The sequence below is a fragment of the Meles meles genome, chromosome 20 (assembly GCF_922984935.1).
Source record: "Meles meles chromosome 20, mMelMel3.1 paternal haplotype, whole genome shotgun sequence".
NCBI lineage: Eukaryota > Metazoa > Chordata > Mammalia > Carnivora > Mustelidae > Meles > Meles meles.
Genome location: NC_060085.1, coordinates 6,967,965 through 6,995,698, shown reverse-complemented (window position 1 = coordinate 6,995,698; position 27,734 = coordinate 6,967,965). Strand labels below are relative to the sequence as shown.

The 27,734-nt window shown below is 40.9% G+C and overlaps 1 protein-coding gene across 1 annotated transcript in view; it reads right to left on the bottom strand.

The window, feature by feature from the left end:
• Positions 1-8,218: 8,218 nt before the first annotated feature.
• Positions 8,219-27,734, bottom strand: part of ZNF177 (zinc finger protein 177) — a 31,338-nt gene continuing 11,822 nt past the window's right edge. The window contains exons 5-9 of the mRNA XM_045992162.1: positions 12,858-12,942; positions 12,106-12,232; positions 11,564-11,656; positions 10,984-11,066; positions 8,219-10,437 (exon numbers count right to left, since the gene is read on the bottom strand). Of these exons, the coding sequence (XP_045848118.1) occupies positions 9,331-10,437; positions 10,984-11,066; positions 11,564-11,656; positions 12,106-12,232; positions 12,858-12,942 (1,495 nt within the window). The 3' untranslated portion in view covers positions 8,219-9,330. The remainder of the gene's footprint in view (positions 10,438-10,983; positions 11,067-11,563; positions 11,657-12,105; positions 12,233-12,857; positions 12,943-27,734) is intronic.

The following is a 27,734-nucleotide window of genomic DNA, read 5'->3' as shown; positions in this document are numbered from 1 at the left end:
CTGAATCTGTTTCTTTTTTTTTTTTTTTTTTGAATCTGTTTCTTTTAACGATTTTATTTTTAAGTCATCTCTACACCCAACATGGGGCTCAAACTCACAACCCTGAGATCAAGAATCACATGCTCTACCCGCTGAGCCAGCCAAGCACCCTTCCCCACCTTTCCTTAAAAAAGATTTTAAGTAGGAATCTATTCATTCAACTGTAATCTAAACACAAATCAAATGTATCTGTTAAAATTTAGTGTCCAATGAATTTTTAACTTTGAATGAAGAAAATAATGCAAAGTATCTAAATTTTTGGTACTGACTGCATACTGTAGTAACTACTTTATATAATAAAGTAAAATATTCTTCAAAATAATATTAACTTTTTCATTTTTGTTCATTGTAGATACTGAAAATAATTATATACATAGTCTACACATACATTTACTGGACAGCACTGGTCGAGGCTGTTGCTGAGTATATAAAGGAAAAAAAGAATTTTTTTTCTGTCAATACTATTGAGCTTGCCTCCTTGGATGGTGAAGCTTGAAGCGTCTTCATTTCAATTCTTATTGAGGATTTATTCCTTTCTTCTGTTCAGTAAATAGTAAGTTATGTCTGTGGCAGATACTCATGAGAACAGTTACATATAGAGAAAATGTCCTAGACATCAAAGATCCAACATTCCTATTGTAGAACATAGACAATAAAGTAGTAACTGACCTATCTATTCGTAAGTGACATGGGAAAATAAACAGGTGGGGGGGAAACAAAGGGTGTCCTATATACACACCCCACACAAATTCTGTTGGTTTCTGGGCACGACCATGGAGAAAAAGAATCATTAGCTCTTTCATATTTAACCTAAAAAGATTAGGAAAGGAATGCCAAAGTTTTTACAAAATAACTCAGAATATGGTAAAGGGGCGCCTGGGTGGCTCAGTGGGTTAAAGCCTCTGCCTTCGTCTCAGGTCATGATCTCAGGGTCCTGGGATCGAGCCCCGCATCGGGCTCTCTGCTCCGCAGGGAGCCTGCTTCCTCCTCTCTCTCTGCCTGCCTCTCTACTTGGTTGTGATTTCTCTCTGTCAAATAAATAAAATATTTAAAAAAAAAAAAAAAAAAAAAAAAAAAAAAAAGAATATGGTAAAGTGCTGAAGCTCCCACAGGTGTTGGTTGGAACCTCCAATTGAAGAGATGTGTGCTTCCCCTTGCCGTGAGAGGGGCAAGTCCATGCCACACTTTGCTCCACGTGTGTGCATTTTGTGTGTCTTTTCAGACAACCGCCATTTCATATTTTGAATTTGTTCCATTTTTTATTTAATTTGCCTTTATGTTTCTTCATTTTGCCATAGACTTCCTTTATGTTTGTTTTTTTAACAGTCTATATTTTATGTCCAACTTTAAAAAAAAAGATTAGAGAGAGATCACAAGTAGGCAGAGAGGCTTCCCCCCTCTCTCTCTGCCTGCCTCTCTGCCTACTAGTGATCTCTGTCAAATAAATAAATAAAATCTTAAAAAAAAAAGCATATTAACTTCCTACGTGAACGTAATGTGTCGAAAGCAAAGAACGCGCAAAAATAAAGTCAAACCGTCAGGTCAAACACTCCTTTGCATCCAACACGAAAACAGGCCCGTAGGAACCAGCTGCCCCCACAGTGCTCACCCGAGTGCGCCGGAACCGCGTGGTCCGTGAGGACGCGAGGACACGGCCAGACTCTGCCAACTCAACGGATGAAGCTCTTTCCCCCCGGCAGAAAAGTAACAGAAGTTGCTTCGCAGGCTCCTGAAGAGGGAAGCAGTGTATGAGCCGACCCCCGAAGCGCCCTTATCTTTCCCGGTCCAGCTACTCCCGAGGACACCCCAGCGGAAGGCAGCGGTGCGCGCCAGGTCTCTTCTTTTCTTTTTAAAAATTGTTTGTTTGTTGAATCATCCCTACACCCAAGGTAAGGCTTGAACTCACCACCCCAAGATCAAGAGTGGCTCGCTCCACTCAATGAGCCCGCCAGGCTCCCCACGGGCCAGGTCTCTTTAAGCAGGCACCTGGGAGGCCGGCGACACTTGTCCTCTAACGGCCACTTTCCAATCCCTCCCCTCTCCCTCGGGCCAGCCTCCAGAAGCCCGCAGGCGCGCCCTCACAGCCAAAGCGAAACCAGACCAGCGGCGGAAAAGACCCCGGCGCCCGCGTGATCTCACTTCCGCTTCCCGCGTGAGGCCGGAAGGGGCGTGCCCCCGCGGGCTGCAGTCCTCCCCGTCGGACCACCTCAGGCGGGAGAGCGTTGGTTTCCTCCCGTCTGGGTGTGGGTGGGCAGGGCTGGGCGAGGCCCCGGGGCGGGGACGGAACCGGATCCGGACACTAGGCGGAAGTTAGGACCAGCGCCGTAGGCGGGGCTTACCCTTGAGGGCGTGGCCGCAGGTCCGAATAGACCCAGTGCCTCTCGTAAACATACTGCGTAATGTTTAAGCTGGGCGAGTGTGCTGGAGCGCAGACCCCACAACAAGCACGGGAGCACTGCCTGCCCCTCCCCTTGTGCCTGGACCTCTTACAAGGATTCTCCCCTATGTAACGTCTTGCCGGTCCTTAAAGTGGTCTAGCTCCTCCAGTCAGTCCCTTCTTTAGGTCTTTGGGCACCATGCTGAACTCCAGTGATTCCTTTAGATTTTCGATGTAATGACATTTTCTGCAAATCTCTTCCCCCCATAATAACTATTTTTATTTTTTGAAATACAATTGATACCGGACATTCTTCACTTCTCAGGAATACATCTGAAGTTTCTCCAGTAATCATGTTCTCTGTGGTTGCTGTGGTTTCCAGTGGATGACCTTTATGGAGTTAATAAAGATGTTTAAACCCTGATTTTAATAAAACATTAAGAATTGTTCATGTGCATTATCAAATGTGTCTTATATATCTATAACTATTTTGCTAGGTTGTTTCGTGTGTTGCTGTACAGAATACTATATGTATGTAGCCAAATAATGTTTTTAAAAAAATATTTTAAGATACTATTTGAGAGAGAGAATGAGCACGGAGAAGCACAGAGGGAGAAGCAGACTCCGCTGTGAGCAGGGAGCCTGACATGGGGCTCAATCCCAGGACCCTGAGACCACGACAGGAGCTGAAGGCAGCCGTCTAACCGACTGAGCCTCCCAGAGACCCCCAAATAATTTGTTTCTTGCCTTTAAATGTCCAAACTGTATACTGAATTTGTTCCTCACATTTATTAAAGACATTATTTTTTTAAAGATTTATTTAAGTGAGCGAGAGAGGGAGAGAAGGAACAGGGAGCAGGACGGAGGATGAGGGAGAAGCAGGTTCCCAGGTGAGAAGGGAGCCCCTGCTGGGCTCAACCCCAGGACACTGGTATCATGGGAGCTGAAGGCAGCCGCTTAACCGACTGAGCCTCCCAGGCGCCCCTATTAACGACATTTGAATTTTTAATCCTCCTGGAGTTTATTTCGCCAGGTGGTGTGGGGTAGTGGATCTGGTTATTTTATTTCCTACAGAAAACATGGCCAGTTGTGGTACCACTTACCAGAAAACTTTTCTTGACCTAGTCATGTGAAATTCCATCTTAATTAAATAAATTACTATATTGCTGGTATAAGTCTCTAGACTCTTCTGTGCCAGTAATAGTAATGCCCATATGCCTTTTTGTGTTACAATAGCTTAATATTTAGTTCTAATATTTAGTGGTAAAAATATAAGGGGTTGCACCTTACTGCTCTAGGTGCTTCAGAGATAAGAATTATTTTTTTATGCTTCTAATGATACACCTATGCCATGATTTTTTTTTTTGGAATAGCTTTATTGACCTATAATTCACATAACCTACAATTTGTGCATTTGAAACTTAAACATTCAATTTTTTTTAAAATTAAATTCTAGAGTTGTGCAACTAGCACAATTTTTAGAACTTTTTTGTCACTCCAAAAGAACCATTCCTTTGGCTATCATCCCACTTTCTTCCTTAGTGTGTAGGTAACCATGAATCTATTTTTTTTTTGAATGTATTTTTTTTTTAAAGATTTTATTTATTTATCTGACAGAGATCACAAGTAGGCAGAGAGGCAGGCAGAGAGAGGAAGGGAAGCAGGCTCCCTGCTGAGCAGAGAGCCCGATGCGGGACTTGATCCAGGATCCTGAGATCATAACCTGAGCGGAAGGCAGAAGCTTAACCCACTGAGCCACCCAGGCACCCCATGAATGTATTTTCTGACTCTAAAGATTTTCCTTTTCTGGACATTTCATGTAAATGAAATCATAAAATCCTTTGCCAATAGCTTCTTTTCACTTAGCATGTTTTCAAGGTTCATATGTGTTGTAGTATGTATCATTTTTAATTGCTGAATGATATTCCTTTGTATGGATATACTACATGTTATTAACATATTTATCAACTGATGCACATTTGGGTTGTTTACACTTTGTGGTTATTATGAGTACTGCTGCTCTGAACATTCACATATTTTTGTGTGTCTGCAGACATATTTTAATTTATCCTGGGTATTGTATTAGAATTCCCCAGAGAAATAGAACATATATCCCTGAAATTTATGGTGAGCTCAGAAAGATCTATTATATACACACATACAATGGACACAATATACATTATATGTACTTATTATACACACACATGACTTTTATATAAGGAACTACTTATATAACTATGAAGGCTGAGAAATCTCTCAATCTACCATCCCCAGTTGAGAGAGCCATGAAAGTAAGTGGTGCCTTTCAAACACTGGAGAGCCAGACTGCCCACAATGTAGATTTCAGTCACGGTCTCAAAGCCCAAGAGGAACACCAAGAGCAGAAGATCACTATCCCAGTTCAATGATCACACAGAAAAAGAGAATACAGTCGTCCTCTGCTTTGGTCTATTCAGGCCCTAAATCCCTTTGGATGGTATCCGTCCATGTTGGAGAGGGTGATATGCTATGCTTCGTCTATTGATTTAAATGTGAAACTCCTGGAACGTGCCAACAGGCACTACCAAAAATGACATTAATGAGATATCTAGGTATTTCATGACACAGTGTAGCAGACACACGAAATTAATAGGTAACTACCTAGGACTGGAATTGCTGGGTCAAATATATTTGACATTTTGAAGTACTATCAGACTGTTTTCCAAAGTGGCTGCACCATTCTATATTTTACCCATCAGTATATGAGTTATTTCCCAATGTCACTTGTTAATTTTTTTTTTTTATATTAGCTATCCTAAATGGTAAGAAGTGATATCTCCTTGTGATGTGGGTCATTTTTCTACCAGTGATGTTGATGACTAGTGGTAACTTTTCATGTATTTGTTGCTATTTGTTATGTCCTTGGAGAAATGTCTCTTCAAATCTCTTGCCTATTTTAAACCTGGATTATTTGTCTTTTCATTGTTTATTAAGAGTTATTTATATATTCTGTATAGAAGTTGCTTTTTGCATATATAATTGCAAATATTTTCTACCACTCCACGGATAGTGGTTGAAAATATTTCAGTTTCTTGATGTGTTCTTTCTTGATGTGTTCTTTGGAGTACAAAAGTATTTAAATGTTGATGATGGACCTCTGAAGTACGAAAGATCTTAATTTTGATAAACTACAATTTATCTATTTTTTTTCTTTGATTGCAAGTGTTTTTGGCATCACATCTAAGAAACCATTGCCAAATTCAATGTCAATAAGCTTTCCTCCTATGCTTTCTTCTGGGAATTTTGCAGTTTCGTCTTAATTAGGTTGATCTTTGGTCCATTTGTTTTTTTATAAAGTAAGAGATGGAAAGAAGTAACATTCCAGTGCTTCATCACATATGGCTGGCAGTGTCATTTGCATAGGCCAGGACCTCTTGACTGCTCTTTACTCAGTTAGTAGCAAAAGATAAGATATAGTTATTTATTCTTAATTTTTGAGATAGGCAAAATTGGATTATTAAGTGGAGAAGCAGTAGAGATAAGCATCTCTGTTGTGCTTATATAATAAGTTTTATTATTTTTTAAAGATTTTATTTGAGAGAGAGAACATGAGAGGGGAGAAGGTCAGGAAGAAGCAGACTCCCCGCCGAGCTGGGAGCCTGATGCGAGACTTGATCCCAGGACCCTGGGATCATGACCCAAGCCAAAGGCACATTTTGGCGTAGCCAACTGAGCCACCCAGGCGCCCCATTTAATAAGTTTTAAACCTTGAAAGCCAGTTTTAACACCTATTGAGCCATATTAATTTTTTAACCACGTGTCCACAGAATCACGTTTTATCAAGGAATAAAGCCAAAGACCTTAATTTAAATTTATTTTTCATCACTGTCAGGGCACTGATGATTAAGATGCGATACTTTTCGGGTAATGGTTACAATACTTATGGGAACTTCAGACATTACTACAATTACAGTGGGGTACGCCTATTTTCCTCTATTTTAATTATTTTTTTGATTATAGGAGAAATATTTAAAGTTAGTGGGGTCCCCAAGCATAGCTAAAATTTGAGCCCTAGTATTGATAACAATTTATGAAGCCTTGTCAATTAGTGTATTTTAGCAATGTTATATTTAATTTAGAACTTACATTGTGGAGGTGCAAAAGCCTCAGTGACCCTTTTATCTTTTTGCTATATAAATTCTTTAATATATAAACTTTGTTACATATTTGTTGCATATGTAATTACATATAAAACTTATATTAAGTTTTTAACATATAAACTTTAATATATAAACTAGGTTTTCAATTGATTCAAATTATGGATCTTTAGTTGTGTGTAGTATGTATAATTTACATATATACATCTATATTAAATGTTGGAAATGTACATAATTTACTTTACCTTTTATTTTCTCCCCTGTGTCTACGTGTTTATTTTTCATTATCATTTTGAAATGAGTAAGCAAGTGAAGACTATATGTTTCTAGACCTGACAGTTGCTTGGTACAGAAGATTTGAAGTTCCTGTGCTTTGGGAAGGGAGGGATTACTTGTAGCCACATAAAGCTCCTGCCGCTATACTTTTTTTCTTTTGGTCTCTCACCTTTCCCTATTTTTTTTCTTTATGTATTTACCTATAAGCTCCTGATGGTCCTGAGTGGACCTTTGCTATTCGCAGTGGCCTCCCTTTCTAGACTGTCCCTTTCAACCTCAGAGGAACTGGGGTCTTTCTCCAAGAGAGCAATAAGGGGGAATCCCAATTTTGTAACATTTGGTTTTCAAGAAGATGCTCTTACATGTTGATAGGCAGTGGCACTCGAGAGCCCACGTACATTGACCCGGAGATTTACAAATGGGTTTGGGTTAAGAAACCTCCCGAGGTATTTTAAGGGGAGCGGGGAAAAATGTTCTTACCCTTTTCCCTTTTTCATGAAACATGGATCTCATCTCCCACCAGGTAGGCAGGGGAACAAATCACAACACAAGCAAATCGAGGAACAACAGGGACATATGGGACAGCTGCTGCTGTCTTTGGCAGGGAAGGCTGCTGGGGACCTCCTGATCTCTTTGGCCCCCACAGGAGATGCAGTGGCTGAGGAGATCCCCCTTGGTGTTGCAGGGACACCACTCCACAGTGCTGAGGAGAGGTAAGTCGTTTCTGGTTGTCCTCACATACTGGTAAGGAGAAAATGTTATCGGCTAAATCAATCGTTTGCATTTATACCAAGTGAATTAAAACATTATTAGGGAAGAACAGTAGGCAGTATATAAGAATGAAAGGACAGGGGTGCCTGGGTGGCTCAGTTGGTTAAGTGTCTGCCTTCTGCTTAGGTCATAATCCCAGGGTCTTGGGATTGAGCCCCACATCAGGTTCCCCGCTCAGTGGAGAGTCTGCTTCTCCCTCTCCCCACTGTTCATGTTTTCTCTCTATCTCTCTCCCTCAAATAAATAAATAAACCTTAAAAAAAAAAGAATGAAAGGACAATTGACCAGAAATATAAAATGAGGGGCACCTGAGTGGCTCAGGCTGTTAAGCATCTGCCTTCGACTCAGGTCATGATTCCAGGATTGAGCCCTGCATTGGGCTCCCAGCTCAGCAGAGACCCTACTTCTCCCCCTGGCCCTCACCCTCCTTGTGCGTGCTCTCTAATAAATGAATAACAATAAAATCTTAAAAAAAGAAATATAAAATGACCACATTTGTATGCATCTAGCTACAGTGCCTCAAATAAGACAGAATTAAAAAAAAACAACAAACAATCTGACTACCCACAGTGATAGTGACACATTTAACATACGTCTCTCAATAAAGGACAAATGAGGAGAGGTTTGTAATAATAATTTTAAAAACAAAAGATTCATATATCAGACACACCGATTATACTGAATAATTACAGAATAGGCATTGTTTCCAACCATATTTAAACGATTCATAAAACTTGACCACATAGGAGATATTCTCAGAACTGAAATCCCTTGAAACAGAAGCTCCCTCCAGAGTGGTTTACATCAGTTAGGAGTTTATTTTTCTTGTGTTAGATGAAGCCCAGAAATAAGCAACCTGCGGTTGGTACAGCCAAATGATACTGTATATTCCTGTGGTATAATCACTAGCCTCTGACTATCATCCTCTTGGTCTATTTTCTAGGAAAGAAAAAGAGAGGAGACACAGGGCAAATGGTGGAGAGAAGATGCCAACTGAGATACTCCCATTACCACAGCTTCTTTAGAACCCAGGAGTAGTGACCTCTGCCTATTTCTCACTGACCAGAACCAAGAGCTTATGGAGGCTCAGAGCAGCAATGTAAGTTGAGAGAGTTCCTTAAAAAATTGCTCATACTGCCAACTTGAATACAACTATAGTTTTGTTACTTTAGGAAAGGGAAGGAGGAATGGATCTGGGGCTACTCACTGTATCTGACACATTGGGCCACACAGCAAGTCTCCAATAATTTTGTTTGAAACAATGTCATACAGAATCTACATCATAAAGACCACTCATCTGTGTATAATCCAATTAAATTAGAAATCTATAAAAAAAACTAAAATATGCAGAGCCTGCACATTAAAAATCCATTTCTAAATAACCTACAGGTCCAAGACATCTTGATGAGGATTGGACCACATTTAGTACTAAATTATGGTGAAAACATTATTTATCAAAATTTTGTGGTATAGATTAAGGAGCATTTAGAGTGCCATATAACCTTTAATACTCATCAGTTAACAAGCTGTCACACTTTCAGGATGAGGCACTCACTGATAAAGACAATCACAGAACGATAACATTTGTAAGATTGTTCCCAGTATAGCGTAAGTCAAGAATTGAGCCTGGGCTTTCTACATTGGTCACAGCAGGGCTGCTCTCTTCTGTGAGTTCTAAAATGAGGAATGAGGAGTAGAGGCCCAATAAAGGCTTTCCTGTAGTCATTTCACTCATACTTTCTGCCCAGTATGTATTCGCTTGTGCATTATAAGGTTAGTGCTGGTGCTGAATGCCTTTCCACACTGAATGCATTGATAGGGCTTCTCTCCTGTGTGAGTTCTCACGTGTACCCTTAGGCACGAGGAATTCCTAAAGGCCTTCCCACATTCTTTACACTCATAGGTTTTCTCTCCAGTATGAGTTCTCTTGTGCACGATGAGGTAAGAGCCTGTGCTGAAGGATTTTCCACACTGACTACACTCGTAAGGTTTCTCTCCAGTGTGAGACCGTGTGTGTTTCTTAAGGGATGACTGATCAATGAAGGCTTTCCCACAGTCACTGCATTCGTAGGGCTTCTCTCCAGTGTGGGTTCTCATATGCTTCTGAAGGGATGAAGGAACAGTGAAAGCCTTGCCACATTCCTTACAGTCATAGGGTTTCTCTCCAGTGTGAGTCCTTTTGTGCACATTAAGATGAGAGCTCTGGCTGAAGGATTTTCCGCAGTGATTACACTCATACGGTTTCTCTCCCGTGTGAGATCGCACGTGCTTTTTAAGGGAAGATTGAAAAATGAAGGCTTTCCCACAGTCACCACATTCATAAGGCTTCTCTCTGGCATGAGGTCTCACACATTTCTGAAGGGACGAGGAGCTGGTAAATGCTTTTCCGTGCTCCTTACATTCTGAGCTTTCCTCCACGGTACACATTGTTTTGCGGACACCCAGAGAGGCTCTTGCTCCATGATCATGGCATTCACAGAATTCCTCTCCAGTAGGCATTTGCACACGTACTGAAAAGGAAGGGTGTAAGCTGAAGGACCTAAGACACTGATTACACGGATGAGATTTCTCTCCTGTGAGAGTCCTTAAGCATTTCCTAAGGGATGCCTCTTGATGGAAAGCTTTGCCACAATCATTAAATTCACAAGTTTTCTCTCCACTGTGAGTACTTACATGACTGTTAAGAGTTGAGGGGTGGTCAAGGTCTTTCCCATATTCTTTATAATTGAAGTATTTCTCTCCCTCACAATGTCTTGTACATATAAAGTGATAGTTCTTTCTGAAGAACTTTCCACAACGATCAAATTCCAAGGGTTTCTTGCCAGGTTGAGTTGGTGCCTGCAGAACAAGTAAGTGGTAACTAAAGACTTTCTCACTTTCTTTACACTCGTGGGAATTCTCTTCTGTGTGGATTCTGCCATACATAGGAAGTACATGATTATGACCGACATTTTTACTATTTTCAGTGCATGTATGTGATTTTTTTTTTTTTTTTTTGCCCTATTAGTTCCTTCAAGTTGAATCAACTGAATGCTCTAACCCAGGACTCCATCATTCCTAACAAAGGGCATCCTAAATACAGAATTTTGCCAATAATCAGTGAAGAATGAATTAACCATGTATTAAATACTTAACAATGGAATCACATTTAAATAAATGTTTACTTTTTGGTATTCTCTGTGGGGCAGCAAGTATTGAGCTTGGTTTAGAGATCTCTCTAATTTTAGGAGATTCAGGAAGACGTTCCTGAGACAGCTTTCTGGTGAGTGAATGCTACCTGCTTCACTGTCTCGCCTCATTTGGAAGCTGGTGCTTTAACTCAATAGCATTCAAAGACTTCTCCTACTGCAAAAAAAATCAGAAATCATTCTTGGTGAATCTCACCGTTTTTATGCGATTGCAAGTTTTTTCCCCAGGAGCACTCTTCAGAGGAATCCCATCTTTTGATTTCAGTTGAATATCCCAATCTGAAATGGAAAATTTTTGTAACTACTGGGATAAAAAGTAGGGATAACAGAAAAAAGGAGGTGGGCACCCTATGAATTGTTTTCAGGAACACTAAATATGGAAAGGAAATGTGAAAGAGAAGATATAACCTGTGACCAGAGGACCTGTTCTAGGAACTTGGCTCTGGGAGAAGATGCTAATGATAGGAACAAGCAATGGAAATGGGAAGTATTTCATTTAGAAAGGATTCTGGAGGTTTGAAATAATAGGAGAGCGTATTATCTGGAAAGCAAAGTAGGGAAAATGGAACAAAACGTATTCAAGGAAATGTCAAATTTAAAGAGGAATTAAAACAGCTTTTTCTTGGAGACCACATGAAAACTCGAATGAATAACAAGATGATGAAAGACGGAAAGCTCACATAATGGCCTCGTTCTTCCACAAACTGACAGTCCCAAATGGACCATTCCTCACCAAGTCTCCTCCACATAACGACTCCTTTCTGCTTGGGGCTCACCTGTACAGGCACCTCGGAGAATTGGTCCCTCCTCTGTCCCCAGCACTTCCTGCTCCACCTCTGTGCTCAGACTGGGTTTACAGAGAGGGTGTCCTGCTCACGGAGAAAGACACATGAGGAGGGGAACTGTGAAGGACACAAGAAATCTGTCCACAAAACTGGTTCCCATACTTGGATATTAAGGGATTCTGAAGACAGGTAAGTAAAACTTCAGGAGTGACCAAAGAATCAGATCTGAGCTCTTTTACAAGGTCCCCAAAACAGACACCTACATATGCCCTATCCACAGGGAACTAACCCTCGAAATCCAAGCCCAAGAGCAGAAACATACTGTAAATCACCTAAATTTTACAATAACAATGAAAATGAAATCAATGTGCTTTTATGGAAAGCCACGAGACTGCCCCATAAGGGCAGAAGCTATTCATTTTGTGTTTACCATGTACTGTCATTCTTTTCATATATCCTGGAACATAGTATGTGAGGAAGGACCATCTGCTGCATGAAGAAATGCGAGAATGAAGGAATGAGGCCAATCTCACCCACGGAGGCCAGGTTCCTGTAGTTCTCCAGCATCACGTCTCTGTACAGGGTTTTCTGAGCGGGGTCCAACAGCGCCCACTCCTCCTGGGAGAAGTCCACTGCCACCTCCTCGAAGGTCACTGAATCCTGAAACATCACATGCATTGTGGCTCAGGCAAGGCCCATCTCTAACAACGTAGCAAAAGAATGAGGGAGAGGCTGCCAGCACCGGGCAAAGAGACTAGCGCACAGCAGGCTCGCAGGTGCTTCAGAGGCCTCCCATTATCTCATTAACTGAGACCCGAGGCTCAGTTCTTGGAACTCTCCTCTTTCGCTCTCCCTGCCTGGACCATCTCATCCAGACTCATGCTTTAAGCACCCTGTCTAATATATTGTTGACCTGCTCTTTCCACCACTAGGTTGTGAGGACTCTTCCAGTCTTAGTCAAGACTGAGTACAGATTGACTGTATGGCAGTTTGAGAAATACTTGGAAAATGAATGATTTTCCTAGTGAAAAATCTCTCTTGTGATGCATAGCACCTAGCAGAATATGGAACTAATACTCAACTTGGAGGAAGATCTTGGAAAAAAAAAAAAGAAATTAACAAATGATGTAGTAATAGAAGCCTTCCCTATGGCATTCTTTATCTAACAGGCCCAGAGAAGTGGGGAAGACTGAGGCCAGCTCAATTGAAACTGTAGGTCAGGGGCGAGAGATGTATCCTTTGGGAACAGCAATGTTTTTTGGAAAAAGAATAACTTCCTCTATACCTGTGACCAGGTTGTCAGAAATCCTGCAGCCATTCTTCCTCTTGTATGTCTCCTCCTTACCAGACAGGATTCTAAGCAAGCAGACCTAGAGAAGAAAGAAGCCACCAGAGTCTAGGATGGACAGATATTCAACACTTTCACCCTAGAAGCTTCCACATACTAGCTTCAGAGGGCACACACACACACACACACAAACCCACAGTACAGTTCCCTGTTGGGATTTTACCTCTGTATCCTAGAACAACAAGGAATCAGGAATACAGTATTTATTTTTAGCTCTTAAACTTTTTTTTCTAGACTGAACTACTAAAAATGTCTAGAGTCAATAGGCACTGTGAGGAGCAATGAGACTTCCTGATACCCCCATGCCTCTAAATGTCATTTGCCCATGAAAGAAACCAAGGCTAATTTGAGAAACAGCTGAGTCCAGTATAGAACATGAAACGTTCAAGGTGAGAACGGAACATCATATAGCAGAAAGCAAGAAACCCAACAAAGGCTAACAGGGTTGTGTCAAAAAGACAAAGGAGGAAATTTTTAAAAAGAGCACTCCTTGGCTTAAGATGGAACAGTTTACAAAATAATGACTGCAATGTGTTGAAATCATGAAATCTAAAACAAAATCACGAGTTCATAATGATATTTAAGAAAAAAAACAACAACCCTAATGCTCAGTATTGGAGGAGGCCAGGCTGTCGACTCATAATTCTGAAAATTCTAAAAGGAAAGAATCAAACATATATCGCTCTCTTTTGTGAACAATATTTATGACTGCCAAACTGTTGTGATGAGGCAAAGTTCTTCTTTACAGAAGAATCATACAAGCTTTATAAGAAGTTCTGCTTATCACAAAGAAAACGCTAGAGTCAGAAAGTCACCATTTCTAAAGCATTAGTACATTAACGGATCATGGCAATGACAACCACCAGCTACTAAGTTATTAGGTGAAAAGTAAATGGGGATGTTTATTTGACTTTCAATTTTGAAAAAACTTTCAAACTGAAAGAAAATAATGGTGTGAATATGAACTTCCACAGAATCTTCACCATTAAAGTTTGCTTTCTCTCTCTACCCCGCGTTCCCTCTCTGTTTCAGCAAGAATGTTAAGAAGAGTCTATTCGAGGGGAAACAGCAGATGTCATGACCCTTTCCTCCTCTATACTTCAGAGTGACGCTGGAACTTGGAGATTCTCCAATGTAACCACAACGAGCAAAATCAGGACTATTTAACATGGATTTAACACTCCACATGCAACATTTCACTAACTGGCCCAATAATGTCCTTTAAAGCAATCACTTTGTAAATTTCCCATACGGGACCATGCCCTCAAACCATGGTTCTTTACTCTTCTTTGATCTGGACCTGTTCCTCAGCCTTTCATCTTTCAAGATATGAAGAGTCCAGGTCCGATGTCTGACAGACTCCACTTCAATTCTGGCTTGTCTGATTGTTTTCTCATGATTAGACTCAGATAGTTCTTTTTTGGATGAAGGATTACATAACTGATGTGTGTCCTTCTCGGTGAGCCACTTTAGGAAGCATATGACCCAGTCTGTATCGTTATTGGTGTTAACTTTAATCATGTGGTTAAGGTGGCATGCCACAGCTTCTTGTATGAAGTAATCGTTTTCTCCTTTTGTCATTAATAAGGACTCTTATTAACCAGGGGATAAATGAAGACTGTATAAACAAGCTGGAGAACTTTTTCTTTTAAAAGATTTTATTTATTTGACAGAGATCACAAGTAGAAGAGATGCAGGCAGAGAGAGAGAGAGAAGAAGGGAAGCAGGCTCCCTGATGAGCAGAGAGCCCGATGTGGGGCTCCATCCCAGGACCCTAGGATCATGGCCTGAGCCGAAGGCACAGGCTTTAACCCACTGAGCCACCCAGGTGCCCCTGGAGAACTTTATAAAGGGAGGATCAAGCTGACACTGGAACCCAATGATAAATCTTAACATCACAAAGTAGGGGTCTGATCGCAGAAGTTCTGATATGATGTAAGAAGAAACAGTACCATCTGTGAAGTATTTTTGCCAAAAAAACCCTGACAAATCTTTTCACATAATTCGCAGTTTATAAAAAGAGGAAAGGGGAAGGACTGAGGGACATGTTAAAATGACATCATGAAGGGGCTCCTGAGTGGCTCAGTTGGTTGGTTAAGTGTCTGCCTTCAGCTCAGGTCATAATCCTGGAGTCCTGGGATTGAGCCCCATGTTGGGCTCTGTGCTCAGTGTAGAGCCTGCTTCTCCCTCTGCCTGCTGCTCCCCTGCTTGTGTTCTCTCTCTCTCTTTCTCTCTCAAGTAAATAAAAAAAAAAAATTAAAAAATGACATCATGAAGATATAAACAGCCAAACCCAGTCTGGGCTACAGAGAGAGAAAACTGCTACCATCAGAGACTGGTTAAGAGACACAACAGCCCGCTGCAGTGCATGGGCCTTCGATTTCAATTCAGACAACACCAATTGCAAAAAACACAATTTGAGACATTTCGGGGGAACAGAACACAGACTGGGTATTAGATGATACTGGTAAAGAGAAAAGCAGCCCAACATCCAGGAGCTGCCCTGGTACTGTCAGTTAGGACTGAGCATTCTCCCGGCCAGCACATGGCGCCACACCGTGACCACGACATACTAAAACAAAACCAAGGCCCTTCCATAATCATGTCTGAACACAAACAATACATAAACATTATCTAGGCCCAAATGACCAAACATCCCCCCTTTCTGGCCAACAGGAGCCACTACTGCTTCTTTATCAATTACAGCTTCGCCCTTGGGGTAGTTTTCCTTCCTTCTAGATAACCTTTACTGACAAACCCAATCAGAATTGTTCTCACTTCCTGTCATCTAACCCAGAACCCTCCCCCGAGAGCACGAGGCACAAGCCCACATCCTCTGACGGGCCTACAGTGCACAATGCCATGCATTCTGCCTTGCTGCAAGGAGTGATAAACCCAGCTTGTGGAACCACACGTGTGGCCCAATTTGTTTGGCTGAAGACCATTGAAAATACAAAGAAATACTGTTCATTTAGAGGGGTGTAATAAGATATTGTGATAATGCTAAAAACTTCCGGTCTAGTCAAGCTTCTAAAGACTTTCAATAGGAAATACAGAGATAAACACGGTAAACACCAGGATGCAGCAATCAGCCAAATCTACAATGCAGAACACTTTAAAGACAAATGACTTAGTATCTCCAATTAGTCAGTTGATTAACAAAAAAAGGAAAAAGGGAGGAGATGAAACAGGTACTTAAGAGATCTATACCTCAGGGTGCCTGGGTGGCTCAGCGGGTTAAGCCTCTGCCTTAGGCTCAGGTCATAATCTCAGGGTCCTGGGATCCAGGCCCACTCCCCCCCCCCCCCCCCCCCCCGCCCCCCTCAGCAGGGAGCCCCGCTTCCCTTCCTCTCTCCCTACTTGTGATCTCTGTCAAATAAACAAATAAAATCTTAAAAAAAAAAGATCTATACCTCAAAAAACAATGTGGGAGCTCTGATAGGATCCTGACTTGAACAAACCAACTGTGAAAAGATATTCTGGAGATAATCAGGGAACTCTGGAGTCTGCCAGGTGAGAAAATGCTGTGGTGGTTTGTACCAGCTACGGATTCATACTTAAGTATTTACTGATGAAAAGATGTGATATCTAGAATGTGCTAGAAAAAAAACCCTCCAGAAAAAAAAAAAGGGCAGGTGGATACGCTACTAGCGCTATCCCAACACTATTACCTCAATAATACAGGAGCCACCAGTCACATATGGCTGTTGAGCCCTTGAAATGAAGCCAGTGTTACTGAGATTTTAATTTAAATTTAAATAGCCATTATGTGGATAGTGTATTAAACAGTCAGGCTATGATGATCCAAGATTGGTAAAATATTGATAATTGTCAAAGTTGAGTGTTGATGACATAAAGATTCACTACACTATTCTATTCTTATGTGTGCTTGAAATTTCCCTATGAAAAGCTTAAAAATTTAAAAGGATAAAATAAAGACATTTTTAAGTAAAGACCTGAGAGAGTTTACCCATCAAAAGATCACTAAATTCTCAGTATTCCAGGAAATGGGAGTTTGTGCAACTGAAATGTTAAAAAAGTAGAGTGAACAAAAATCAAATGGGTAGAACTAAAGGAAGCTTGATCATATAAAATGGTAATAACAGTCTAATTTGTGAGAAGGAAAAGCAAGCTAGAATCCTAGTACTGAATAATAAAAACACACAAATTTGGAGGGAAGTGATTGCAGTTTTATGCTACTTGTATTCTTGAAGAACGGAACAGAGATGTTGATTAGCTTCTGACTTTTAAGTGTGCCTGGTAAGATACTAGGGTGACCACTAAATGAATGGACTCACAGGTTTAACTCACAGCCTAGAAGAAAAAAATGGAATAAAAAACCCCAAGCCCTCAATTATTCCAAAAGTAAATAAGCAGGGAAAAGAAACAAAAAAAGCAGGTAAAGTAAAAAGCACAAGGCAAGACAGTAGAAAATACTGATGTCAATAATCACAATTAATATACAGGTAAATGGATTAAACTCTACAGTTTAAAAGCAAAGATTGACATGTTAGATTAAGATGAATTCCAGCTCTATGTGCTTTCACGAGATGCATTTAAACCAAAACAAGAGCTCAGTCAGTTACATGTCTGCCTTTGGCTGAGGTCATGATCCCAGACTCCTGGGATCCAGCTCTACACTGGGCTCTCTGTTCAATGGGGAGCCTGCTTCTCCCTTTCCCTCTGCCCCTCCCCCTGCTTGGGCTCTCTCTCTAATAAATAAATAAAATCTTAAAAAACAAAAACAAAAACAGAAAGACTGATGGGACACCTGGGTGGTTCAGTCAGTTAAGCCGCTGCCTTCGGTGCAGATCATGATTCCAGGGTCCTGGGATAGAGTCCCAAGTCGGGCTCCTTGCTCAGCGGGGAGCCTGCTTCTCTCTCTGACAAATAAAATAAATAAAGTCTTTAAAAAAGAAACCAGACTGAATCTTAAAAATAAAAATGATACACCAGACAAATATTAACCAAAATTGTTTGATTTCACACTTAAAAAAAAAAACAAAACCCAAAACATAGGCTCCATGCCCAATATGGAGCCCAACATGGGGCTTGAATTAAAAAACATGAGATCAACACCTGAGCTGAAACCAAGGGTTGGATGCTTAACTGACTGAGTCACCCAAGTGCCTCTGATTTCACACATTTTAAAACAAAAGGCATTATGAAGACAACTACATTAGGCTAAGAGGTTCAATTCGCTGGGAAGATATAAAGATTCTGAAGTTGTGCAGACTCACAGTTTCATAAAAGCTAAGAGAATTAAAGGAGAAATAGACAAATCACTGTCAATGTCAAAGACTTTAACATACTCCTGTCAGTGATGTAGAGGTCAGCGGGGAAAACAAGAGGATGTAAAGATTTGAATAGTAAAATGAACAGGCTTCACCTAAAACACTTACCAACAGTACACGCAATAAACGGAGAATACACATAATTTTTTTCAAGCACATGTGGAGTATTTACAAACCCAGCTCTTCCGATAGTATACAGCTAGTCTTAAAGCGTTCAATTTTAGTCTATGTGCTGCAATGTGAGCACTAGTTTTAAAGCTTTTGAGGGATTTATATACAGATATGTTCCTTGACCCAAATGAAATTCAGTTAAAAGAGAAAACTATTATGTTGAGCCATGACACTGACATTTTTTAAAAAAGATTTTATTTATCTGACAGAGAGCGAGTGAGAACAAGTGAGCAAAAAGCAGGGCGAGTGGCAGGTAGAGGGAAAGGGAGAAACAGGTTCCCCACTGAGCAAGGAGCCCAATGTGGGGCTTGATCTCAGGACCCTGGGATCATGACCTGAGCCAAAGGCAGATGCTAAACCAACTGAGCTACTCAGGAGCCCCAACACTCCCATTTCTGTAGATAAAAAAGTGGTGGAAACTTAGCAGGTTCCTATGGTTTGATCTAATATTAAAAGCCATACATCTGGAGTTTAGAGAACATCATCTTTATGAGTAACTCATGAATAAAATATATAATTAATAAATTAAACTGGAATTTGAAATTATGTAATACTATAGTTACCAAACAATTCTAACTACCAAACCGTGTAAGCTACAACTAAAGTAGGTCTTTGAAAAAAAAAGTATGCTTTATATATTTACATTAGAGAAAAATGAAATTAAAAATTAATCTAAGTTTCTGGTTAAAGAATTTAGACAAAAGGGCGCCTGGGTGGCTCAGCGGGTTAAAGCCTCTGCCTTTAGCTCAGGTCATGATTCCAGGGTCCTGGGATCGAGCCCCGCATCGGGCTCTCTGCTTGGCTGGGAGCCTGCTTCCTCCTCTCTCTCTCTCTGCCTGCCTCTCTGCCTACTTGTAATCTCTGTCAAATAAATAAATCTTTAAAAAAAAAAAAGAATTTAGACAAAAAAAATCCCAAAAGAAGAAAAGTTAAAGGAAGAAAAGATAGGGGAAGAAATGAAGAACTAGAAAACAAAAAGTAGGGGTGCCTGGGTGGTACAGTTGATTAAGCAGCCAACAACTCTTGGTTTCAGCTCAGACTATGATCTCAGGGTCGTGAGACTGTGCCCTGCCTGCGGCTCCACACTGAGCACAGAGTATGCTTGAGATTCTCTCACTCTCTGTCTTTGACCCTCCCGTGTGCATTCTCTAACGTAAATAAATAAATCTTAAGAATATTTTGGTCCTTTGAAATTGACAAAATAGGAAGAAATCATGCAAGATTATTCAAGAAGGGAGGAAGCTCAAGGGAAATTAAGAAACACCCCCCCATACAATTATAGATGCTACAGAGATTAAACATATACAATATTATGATTAATTTATGCCAATCAAGCTCAAAACTCACAGGAAACCCATCAATTATCTCTTGAGACATAAATTTATAAAAAATGGCTCTACAGAAATAAACAAACCAAGTAGTATTAAAATTACAAAAAATGAACCAGGCGGTGAGGGCTATACAACACTGTGAATGTGGTTAATGTCACTGAATTATATGTTTAAAATGCTTATAATGGCAAATTTTGTTTTCATATATGTATATAACACACGCGTATAACATGTGATACACGTGTGACTATACACACATGCAAACACACAGGTGTATACACACGTGTGTATGTGTATATATGTATGTGTTTTAAAGTAGGCTCCACATGCAGCATGGTACCCAAGGCGGAGCCTGAACTCACAACTCTGAGATCAAGATCTGAGTCAACAATCAAGAGTCAGACACCCAAACAACACCCAAACAACTGAGCCACCCAGGCGCCCCCTTATGTTATATATATTTTTCATCACAGTAAAAAAATGCAGAAAAACTTGAAATAATTGGGGCTATTGCTGACCTCCCCAGAGAGATTTCTGGCTTCCCCCACCCTCAATAACTTACTGCCTGGACAGATATCTTAAACAAAACAAAATATAAAACAAATGAAGAGCTAGGCATTTAAATTTCACCACACAAAAAACCCCACTAGGCTTGGGTTGTGTAAGTTGGTTCTGCCATTTGAAGAGGAGAGAAATCCAATTGGCCTCAAAATTTTCCAGGAATCAGACACACTCATGAAGGCTCTAGTTACATCACATATTTGTATATTACTAAACATTAGCAGAGGTAATAACTTATAAATCTATAAAGCAAGAGTTATATATATAGAAGGTTTTATTTAGAAATTTAGGCATCATGCAAAACTCCAGAATTATGCAAAATGTCATGTTTGCATTCTCATTATTCTGTTACAATACCTTATACAATTACCACAAGGGAGAGAGGAGGAGGAGATGGATACACCTCTTTTTAAAAAATTTTACAAAACAGTTTGCCTTACTCAAAGGGATTACCTTGACTAAGGGTATTAAAGGGAAGAAGAATATTCTTCGGTATAATGTTGACACTAAGCATTACACAGCCATAGTAAAAATACTGAATGATAGGCAACTCCCATTAATGAACAGATATAAATAACCTAAAGTTCAAACCAAATACATCAATAAACTACATTAATACATCACAACCAAGTTGTGTTTATTCCAGGAATATCAGAGATGCTTAACAGAAAATCAATTAATATGTCTTATTCATAGATCAAAGAAAACTGTGATCATCTCTGTGACACAGTAAAAAGTGTTTTGCAACAGTCAACATCTCACAGAACTTAAAAATAATCTTAACCAACTCTATAAAAAAAACACAATTCAAGGGGTGCCTGCATGGCTCAGTTGGTTGAGCATCCCACTCTAGACTTCCGCTCTGGTCATGATCTCAGGGTACTGGGATGGGGTTGTCCACCCCCCACCCCCCAAACAACTAACTTCCTAGTGATAAGCTGAGGGCCTTTGAGACATGGAGAAAGACAGTGGTGGCTCCTCCAGTCTAGTTTGAAGTCTTAGCCAGTGTTGTGTATCAGGGAGGGTTAGGGAGAAATGCGGAATGGGGTTGGGGGAACAAGGATAGGGAGACATAACAGGTTGTAAGATTACAGAGAAAGAATAAACCTGTCATTACTCACAGACGACATGACCGTTATTACGTAAACATCCAAGAATCTACAGGTAAGTTATCTGAAAACAAGAGAGGCCTGCAGCTTGCTGGATTGAAAATAAATACTCTGAAGGTTCAAAACAGACCAAGCCCCATGGACCAGGGTGGTTGGCAATACCACTGACATACTATACATGACCCCACAACTTTATTTCTAAATACCGGCCCTGGCGCAGAAATGGGAAGAAACATGCACAACCCCATAGAGAGGGGCGCAGTTCAATCATCCGTCCACAGTGGACTTAGATGCATCTGCACAAGCCCAAGCCAGGTCGGGGGTTGGAGGGGGGAAGGGAAGATCTTTGTGGTAAGTATTTCAAGGTAATGCCGTTAATGCAGAAAATGAGACACAGAAAAAAGCATTTTCTTGAGGAAAAATAACTCTTAATTTGGGGGAGAACTTTAAAGAGAGTATGGGGGATGGGTTGAAGTCCTCGCCAGCACGCCCTGACTGCAACCCCACCCGCCTCCTCTCGGGCCCGATGTCCCGAGTGGCCACAAATGGAAGGGGGTCAAGACCCAGGTAGGAAAGGCAGGGATGGCCCAGAGCCCCCCCGTGAGGAGGGGCAACACGAGGCCCGGAAGAAGTGCTGTGGCCTCGAAGCTGCTGGCGCTGGAAACCGTCCCCTTGACCTCTCCCCAATACCGCACAGCCGACTCCAACCCGCAGACCCACACCTGGGCTACAGCCAGGGGATAGGGACCCCCAATGGACCAAAAAGGCGACTCAAGCTTCTGCAACAGCCCCGGAAAAGGGCTCCGGCCAGGCCCACTTTCGCTTTTGGCCTCAGGCTGTGCCCGGCGCCCTCAGAGACCGCGACTTCCCACTGACCCACCCTGGGGCGCTGCTGTGCGGGGAGGCAGGGGCTGGGAAATGTGGCCGAGGCGCTGCAAGGTAAAAGGACAACAAGGGGGGGGGGGGGGGCTGTCTTCCTTTAATAAAGAAGGGGGGAACTCCTGGCTGGCTCAGTCCGTAGGGCAAGCCACACTTGATCTGGGATGGTGAGTTTGCGCCCCACTTTAGGTGCAGGGATTAAAAGAGAGTAAAGGGGCAACGTAGAGTGGAGCAATTTGCTCTTGATCTCAGAGCCGTCCTTGACGCTATACGATCTCTCCAAGGGGAAAAGGAGGAGCTCCCAAAAACTGAAAAAGGGACTGAGCGACAAAGGAAAAGGGGCACAAACCTCACTTCTAAGCCATTATGGATTCACCCGTGAGGTCACTGCCCCTCCTACCTTCCTAACCAAAACAAGTCTCCACTGAGGTCGGACTCAGTTTAAACAATTATTAATTTTGCATTTTTTTTTGAAATTCCTGAAAACCAACACATATAACTGTGACAATCTGAAATTAAACCACTTGTACTGTTACAGGTGCCGAAACAGTGGAGAAAAGGAAATATCCCTTCTATTTGTGACTGAATTTGTAGAATGATTACTAAAAAGCAAAATGAGAAGCAAAAAAGGTCAGCCTTATCCTGGTATGATTTTACTGTGATTTAAAAGGTCTCTGGTGCCAGCCACGGGGGTTTTCATGTTCATTTTTCGGATCTGCAGAGTAAGTGGCTTAATAATAAAGTCATGTGCTTAATTATTATCATGCTGATATTCCAGAATATCTGATGCTTAAGACTGTACACAATGTGCACGTACAATTGGAAGGATGAAATTGCCTGTGTAATTTCCACAACAAGAGAGGGAAAAGAAATGGGAGAATTGAAAATGAGATAAAAATTAAAATTATTCAGAAAACTCATAAAAAATTATTCAGTCTTAGCTGCAAAACCATGGGCTAGTTTTCACTCCTATCAAGGCCCAGCCTATGACTATCTGCTATCACTTTTGCCTGAATGTATGTTTCACATTCTTTTTTTTTTTTTAAAGATTTTATTTTTTATTTTTTGACAGAGAGAAATCACAACAAGGCAGAGAGGCAGGCAGAGAGAGAGAGAGAGGGAAGCAGGCTCCCCGCTGAGCAGAGAGCCCGATGCGGGACTCGATCCCAGGACCCTGAGATCATGACCTGAGCCGAAGGCAGCGGCTTAACCCACTGAGCCACCCAGGCGCCCCTCACATTCTTTACAATTAGCAGATGGCCACATTTTGAGAGCAAGGGGGCAGATTCAGTTCTGCTGGCAGTTCTGGGTCAGATGCAACATCAACAATGGGTTTCTGTGTGGAGATATCTGTGTTCTATTGAACTATGAGTTCTCTACCGAGGGGAACACAGTAATTCTGAAAATCTGGCCACTTGTAAGACAGAATCCAGAGGAACAGAATTTGGCTGCTGTTAATCTCGATGAGACCAGAAAGCCTGGAGTCAGTGGCTAGGGTTCCTCTGTTAGCTCAAAAAACTGGATGCTTTAAACTGAAAACACTGAGCTAGAATCCACCAGAAATGATGGTGCATATTTCATGTCACATAAATCACATAAGTAGAATAAGAACAGTGGCTGCTCAGAGTTGTAATGAAGATGAAATGACTCTCAGTCCACGGAAAGCCTTCAGGGCATTTCACAGCATACAGTAAGCGCAAAATAATGGGGAGCTCTCACCAGCCCTTGCGAGGGCATGACTGTTAGAAAGTTTCCACTGACATCTGGTAACAAATCATTTCCCTTATTAATGATCTCATTTAGCAAATGGAAATGAGGCTTAGGAGAGGCTAAGGGAAGTACCCTAAACACATAGCTCAAAAGCAACAAGGGCAGGACCCACACTCTGGCAGTCAGGCTCCAGTCTGAACCCTTAACACCCAAGCTCTACCTGGGCAAAAAGCAAGCCAAATTCTGAAGCACAATGGGACCCTGGAATTTTCCAAGTTAACTGTCTAGACCATTGAAGAGACTAATCATAAAAAAGAAAAAAAGAGAGTAAGTCTGTTATGATCACTATTGCTGTGTAACAAATCATCCCAAACATAGTGATATATTAACAGCAGTTCTCAAAATGTGGTTGCCAGACTGAGACCGCAAAACACTTTCAGGTAGTCTGTGAGGCCAAAACTATTATTATAACAGTTCTATTATTTACCATTTCATCATGTTAACATTTATACTGATGATATGAAAGTAATGGTGGATAAAGTGTTGGCTCCTTGGCAGAAATCAAGGCAGTGGCATCAAGTGCTACAAACACTGTATTCTTCGTTGACATATACTCATGATAAACAAAAAATCCAACTTTCCTTAAAAATGCCTTTGAGGCATGAGAAAAAAATCTGGAAAATGTATACATCTGCAACCATAATGTTGGCAGTTTGTCAACATTTACAAACCTTTCTGCTATGATCAAATTATATTAGTGCATGATGCTTGCTGGAGAGTAAGTCACCATTTGAAAAATATCTATAAATGTAGTGAACTATCTCCTATACAAGTGACACATGAAGGCACAAAATCACGTATGGGTAAAATATCCAATGTGCAAAAAAAAAAAAAACAACAAAAACCCAATGGATTTTAATATAACAAACTAGGAAGAGTTCACTCAGAATTTCATACTTCACGGTGCAACTAAATCTTTAAGAAACTACTATTAGTTGAATTTGGCAGGATATCAAAGAGTCAAAATTATCTGAAAATTCTTCTCTTTTCTACCTATGTATCTCACTGAAGCCAAATTTTCTATATATACTTCATCTAAAATAACTTAAGGCAAAAAACAATGCAGAAGCACCTATGAGACTCCAGCTCTCATCAATTAAGCTAGACAAAATAATCTTTTGACCAAGCTTGTCACTCATCTGGAAAGGAAAAAAAAATACTTTGTGACACCTGTTAAAGACAGTGAGGTAGACTTTTTTCAGCCATGGCGATAGGTACGGGGATCACTGCAACAAGACTTTACAGTGGGGGAGAATGGGCTCAAGCTCAAATACAGCATGGTAAGTGGGAACTTACAGCCAAGGAGCAGAACAGGGGTCAGTGGATGGAAAATTACTAAGAGGAAACAAGAGGGTTTAGGGATTCTGGCTAACTGACCTAACAGAATCTTTGCTGAAGACAGGCTGGGGGGATCAGAAATCACCTGAAGGACAGAGGATAAGGGAAAGCTTGCTAAACTGACTTAGCAGGGCTCTTGTTAAAACTGGATTTAATAAGAGTACCGATAGACCTAGGAAAAGGTTCAGGAGACTTACTAAAGTTTGGTCAAGAAGAGACTCTCACTTCTCACATTTTTTTGGCTTTCATTTCATAGTTATTTTTCATAAATATGTATATTATGAAATGAATCATAAATATTTGAAAAATCTCTCTTAAATTCTAACATGTCAAATACTCAAAAGATACAATGTTTTGTATGCTCAATTTTAAAGAGTATACAAGAGTCCCAAGATAAAAAAATTTGAAAACTGCTGGTGTGGACTCCCCATCATTTTATTATTTTCACAGATCATGAGTTAGGAATTTGGACAAGATACAAAGGGAATGAATGGATTATCTCTGCCCTACAAAGACCAGGGCCTTACCTGGGAAAAATCACACAGCTCAAGGTGACTCCAAAGACAAAGGCCTAGAGTTATCTGTAGACTCACACATGCATCTGGTTGCCTTCCTTGAAATAGCTAGAGGGCTGAGAACAGCAGCTGACCATTAAGAGCATCATCTCCAGTTAGCCCTGGCATGTCAAAGAATGACTGCTTGTTTCCAAGGGAAGCATACCAACTGGGAGTGTCCCAGCAGAGGAAGATGCCAAGATAACCAGGAGAGAACTGCATGGCCTTTTATGACCTAGATTGGGAAATTAAATGGCACCATTTATATTTACTCCTCTCAGAAAAGGTCAAAAGTAGGCCCAGGTTCAAGGGGAGGGAACAGTGTCAAAGAATTTTGGGGCTCTGTTTTAAAATCATCACAGCCTGCCAAGAATTATTTGTCTTCCATATACACAAGTAGTCACTGCCTATGAAAACCATGCCAAAATCTTGTGCCCATAGTATCAGACTCAAGCTCTATGCCTAAAACTTAACATCTAAATCAGGTCCAATGCTTGGGTTTGGTCTGAGTATGTCCCTCTTGATTTGAAGATTTGTGAAGTAAAGAGACGTAAAGAGACAAGTCATTTACTCCCCCCACATGCAATATATATGTATGTAATTGTTAGAAGAGAAAAGGATAATCAGACATTCATGTTAAGAAAGGGGCGGGGGGATGCCTGGCTGGCTCAGTCACAAGAGCATGTGACTCTTCATCTCAGGGTTTTGAGTTCAAACCCTACACTGAGTATACAGATTATTAAAAAAAACAAACAACTAAACAACCTTTAAAAAAATAAAATGCTGCTGCTTATCATTAAAAAAGGAAGGAGTAGGAGGAATGCAGCCAATGATCCACAGCAATTCTGAAAGACAGGAACATCTTGTCTATTCCTTTCTTAAGGAGCAGTACTACATCATAGGAGTGATTCTCTGTGGAGTTCTGCTACCTGAACCATACCTGCTTTCCCATAGGACTGTATTTTTAATGGACTGGTTTTTTAGACCTATTTCATCTTGCTCCCTGCCCAAAGTTTGGAGATTCAAAGGTCTCTATTCACTTTAACAGTTTTTTCCCCCTAACAGCTTTAGGTTCACAATGGAACAGCAAGGTAGAGACTTCCCATATACTCCCGCCCCCACACATGGATAACCTCACCATTACTAACATTTCACACCAGAGTGGTAAATTTGTTACAACTGATGAACACATTATCATCACCCATAGTCCCTCAGGGTTCACTTGTGTTGTGCATTCTAAGGTCTGGACAAATATAGAATGACATACTCACCATTATAGTTATCATACAAGGTATTTCACTGCCTTCAAAATTCCTTGTGCTTTGCCTATTCATACCCTAAGCCGCCCCTCCCCCAAACCAACCACCACTGATCTCCATAGTTCTGCCTGTTTCAGGATGTCACAGAGTTGGAATCACACAGTACATAACCCTTCCATATGGGCTTCTTTCATTTAGTAATATGCACTTCAGGTACTTCCAAGTCTTTTCAAGGCCTGTTAGCTCATTCCTTTTAACTGCTGGATATTCCATTGTCTGGATGCATCAGTTTATTCATTTACCTACTGAAGACATTCATTCACCTACGTTTTGCAATGAGGAATAAAACTGCTATAAACATTCATGTGCAAAAAAAGAAAAACCCCTGAAACACCATGCATGTGTTGGTTTCTGAATGAACATAAGTTTCAACTTCTTTGGCTAAATACCAAGGACTCTGGATACTGGATCATCTGGTAAGAGTATGTTTAATTCCATAAGAAACCACCAAACTATTCCAAAGCAGCTGTACAATTTTGTATTCCCAC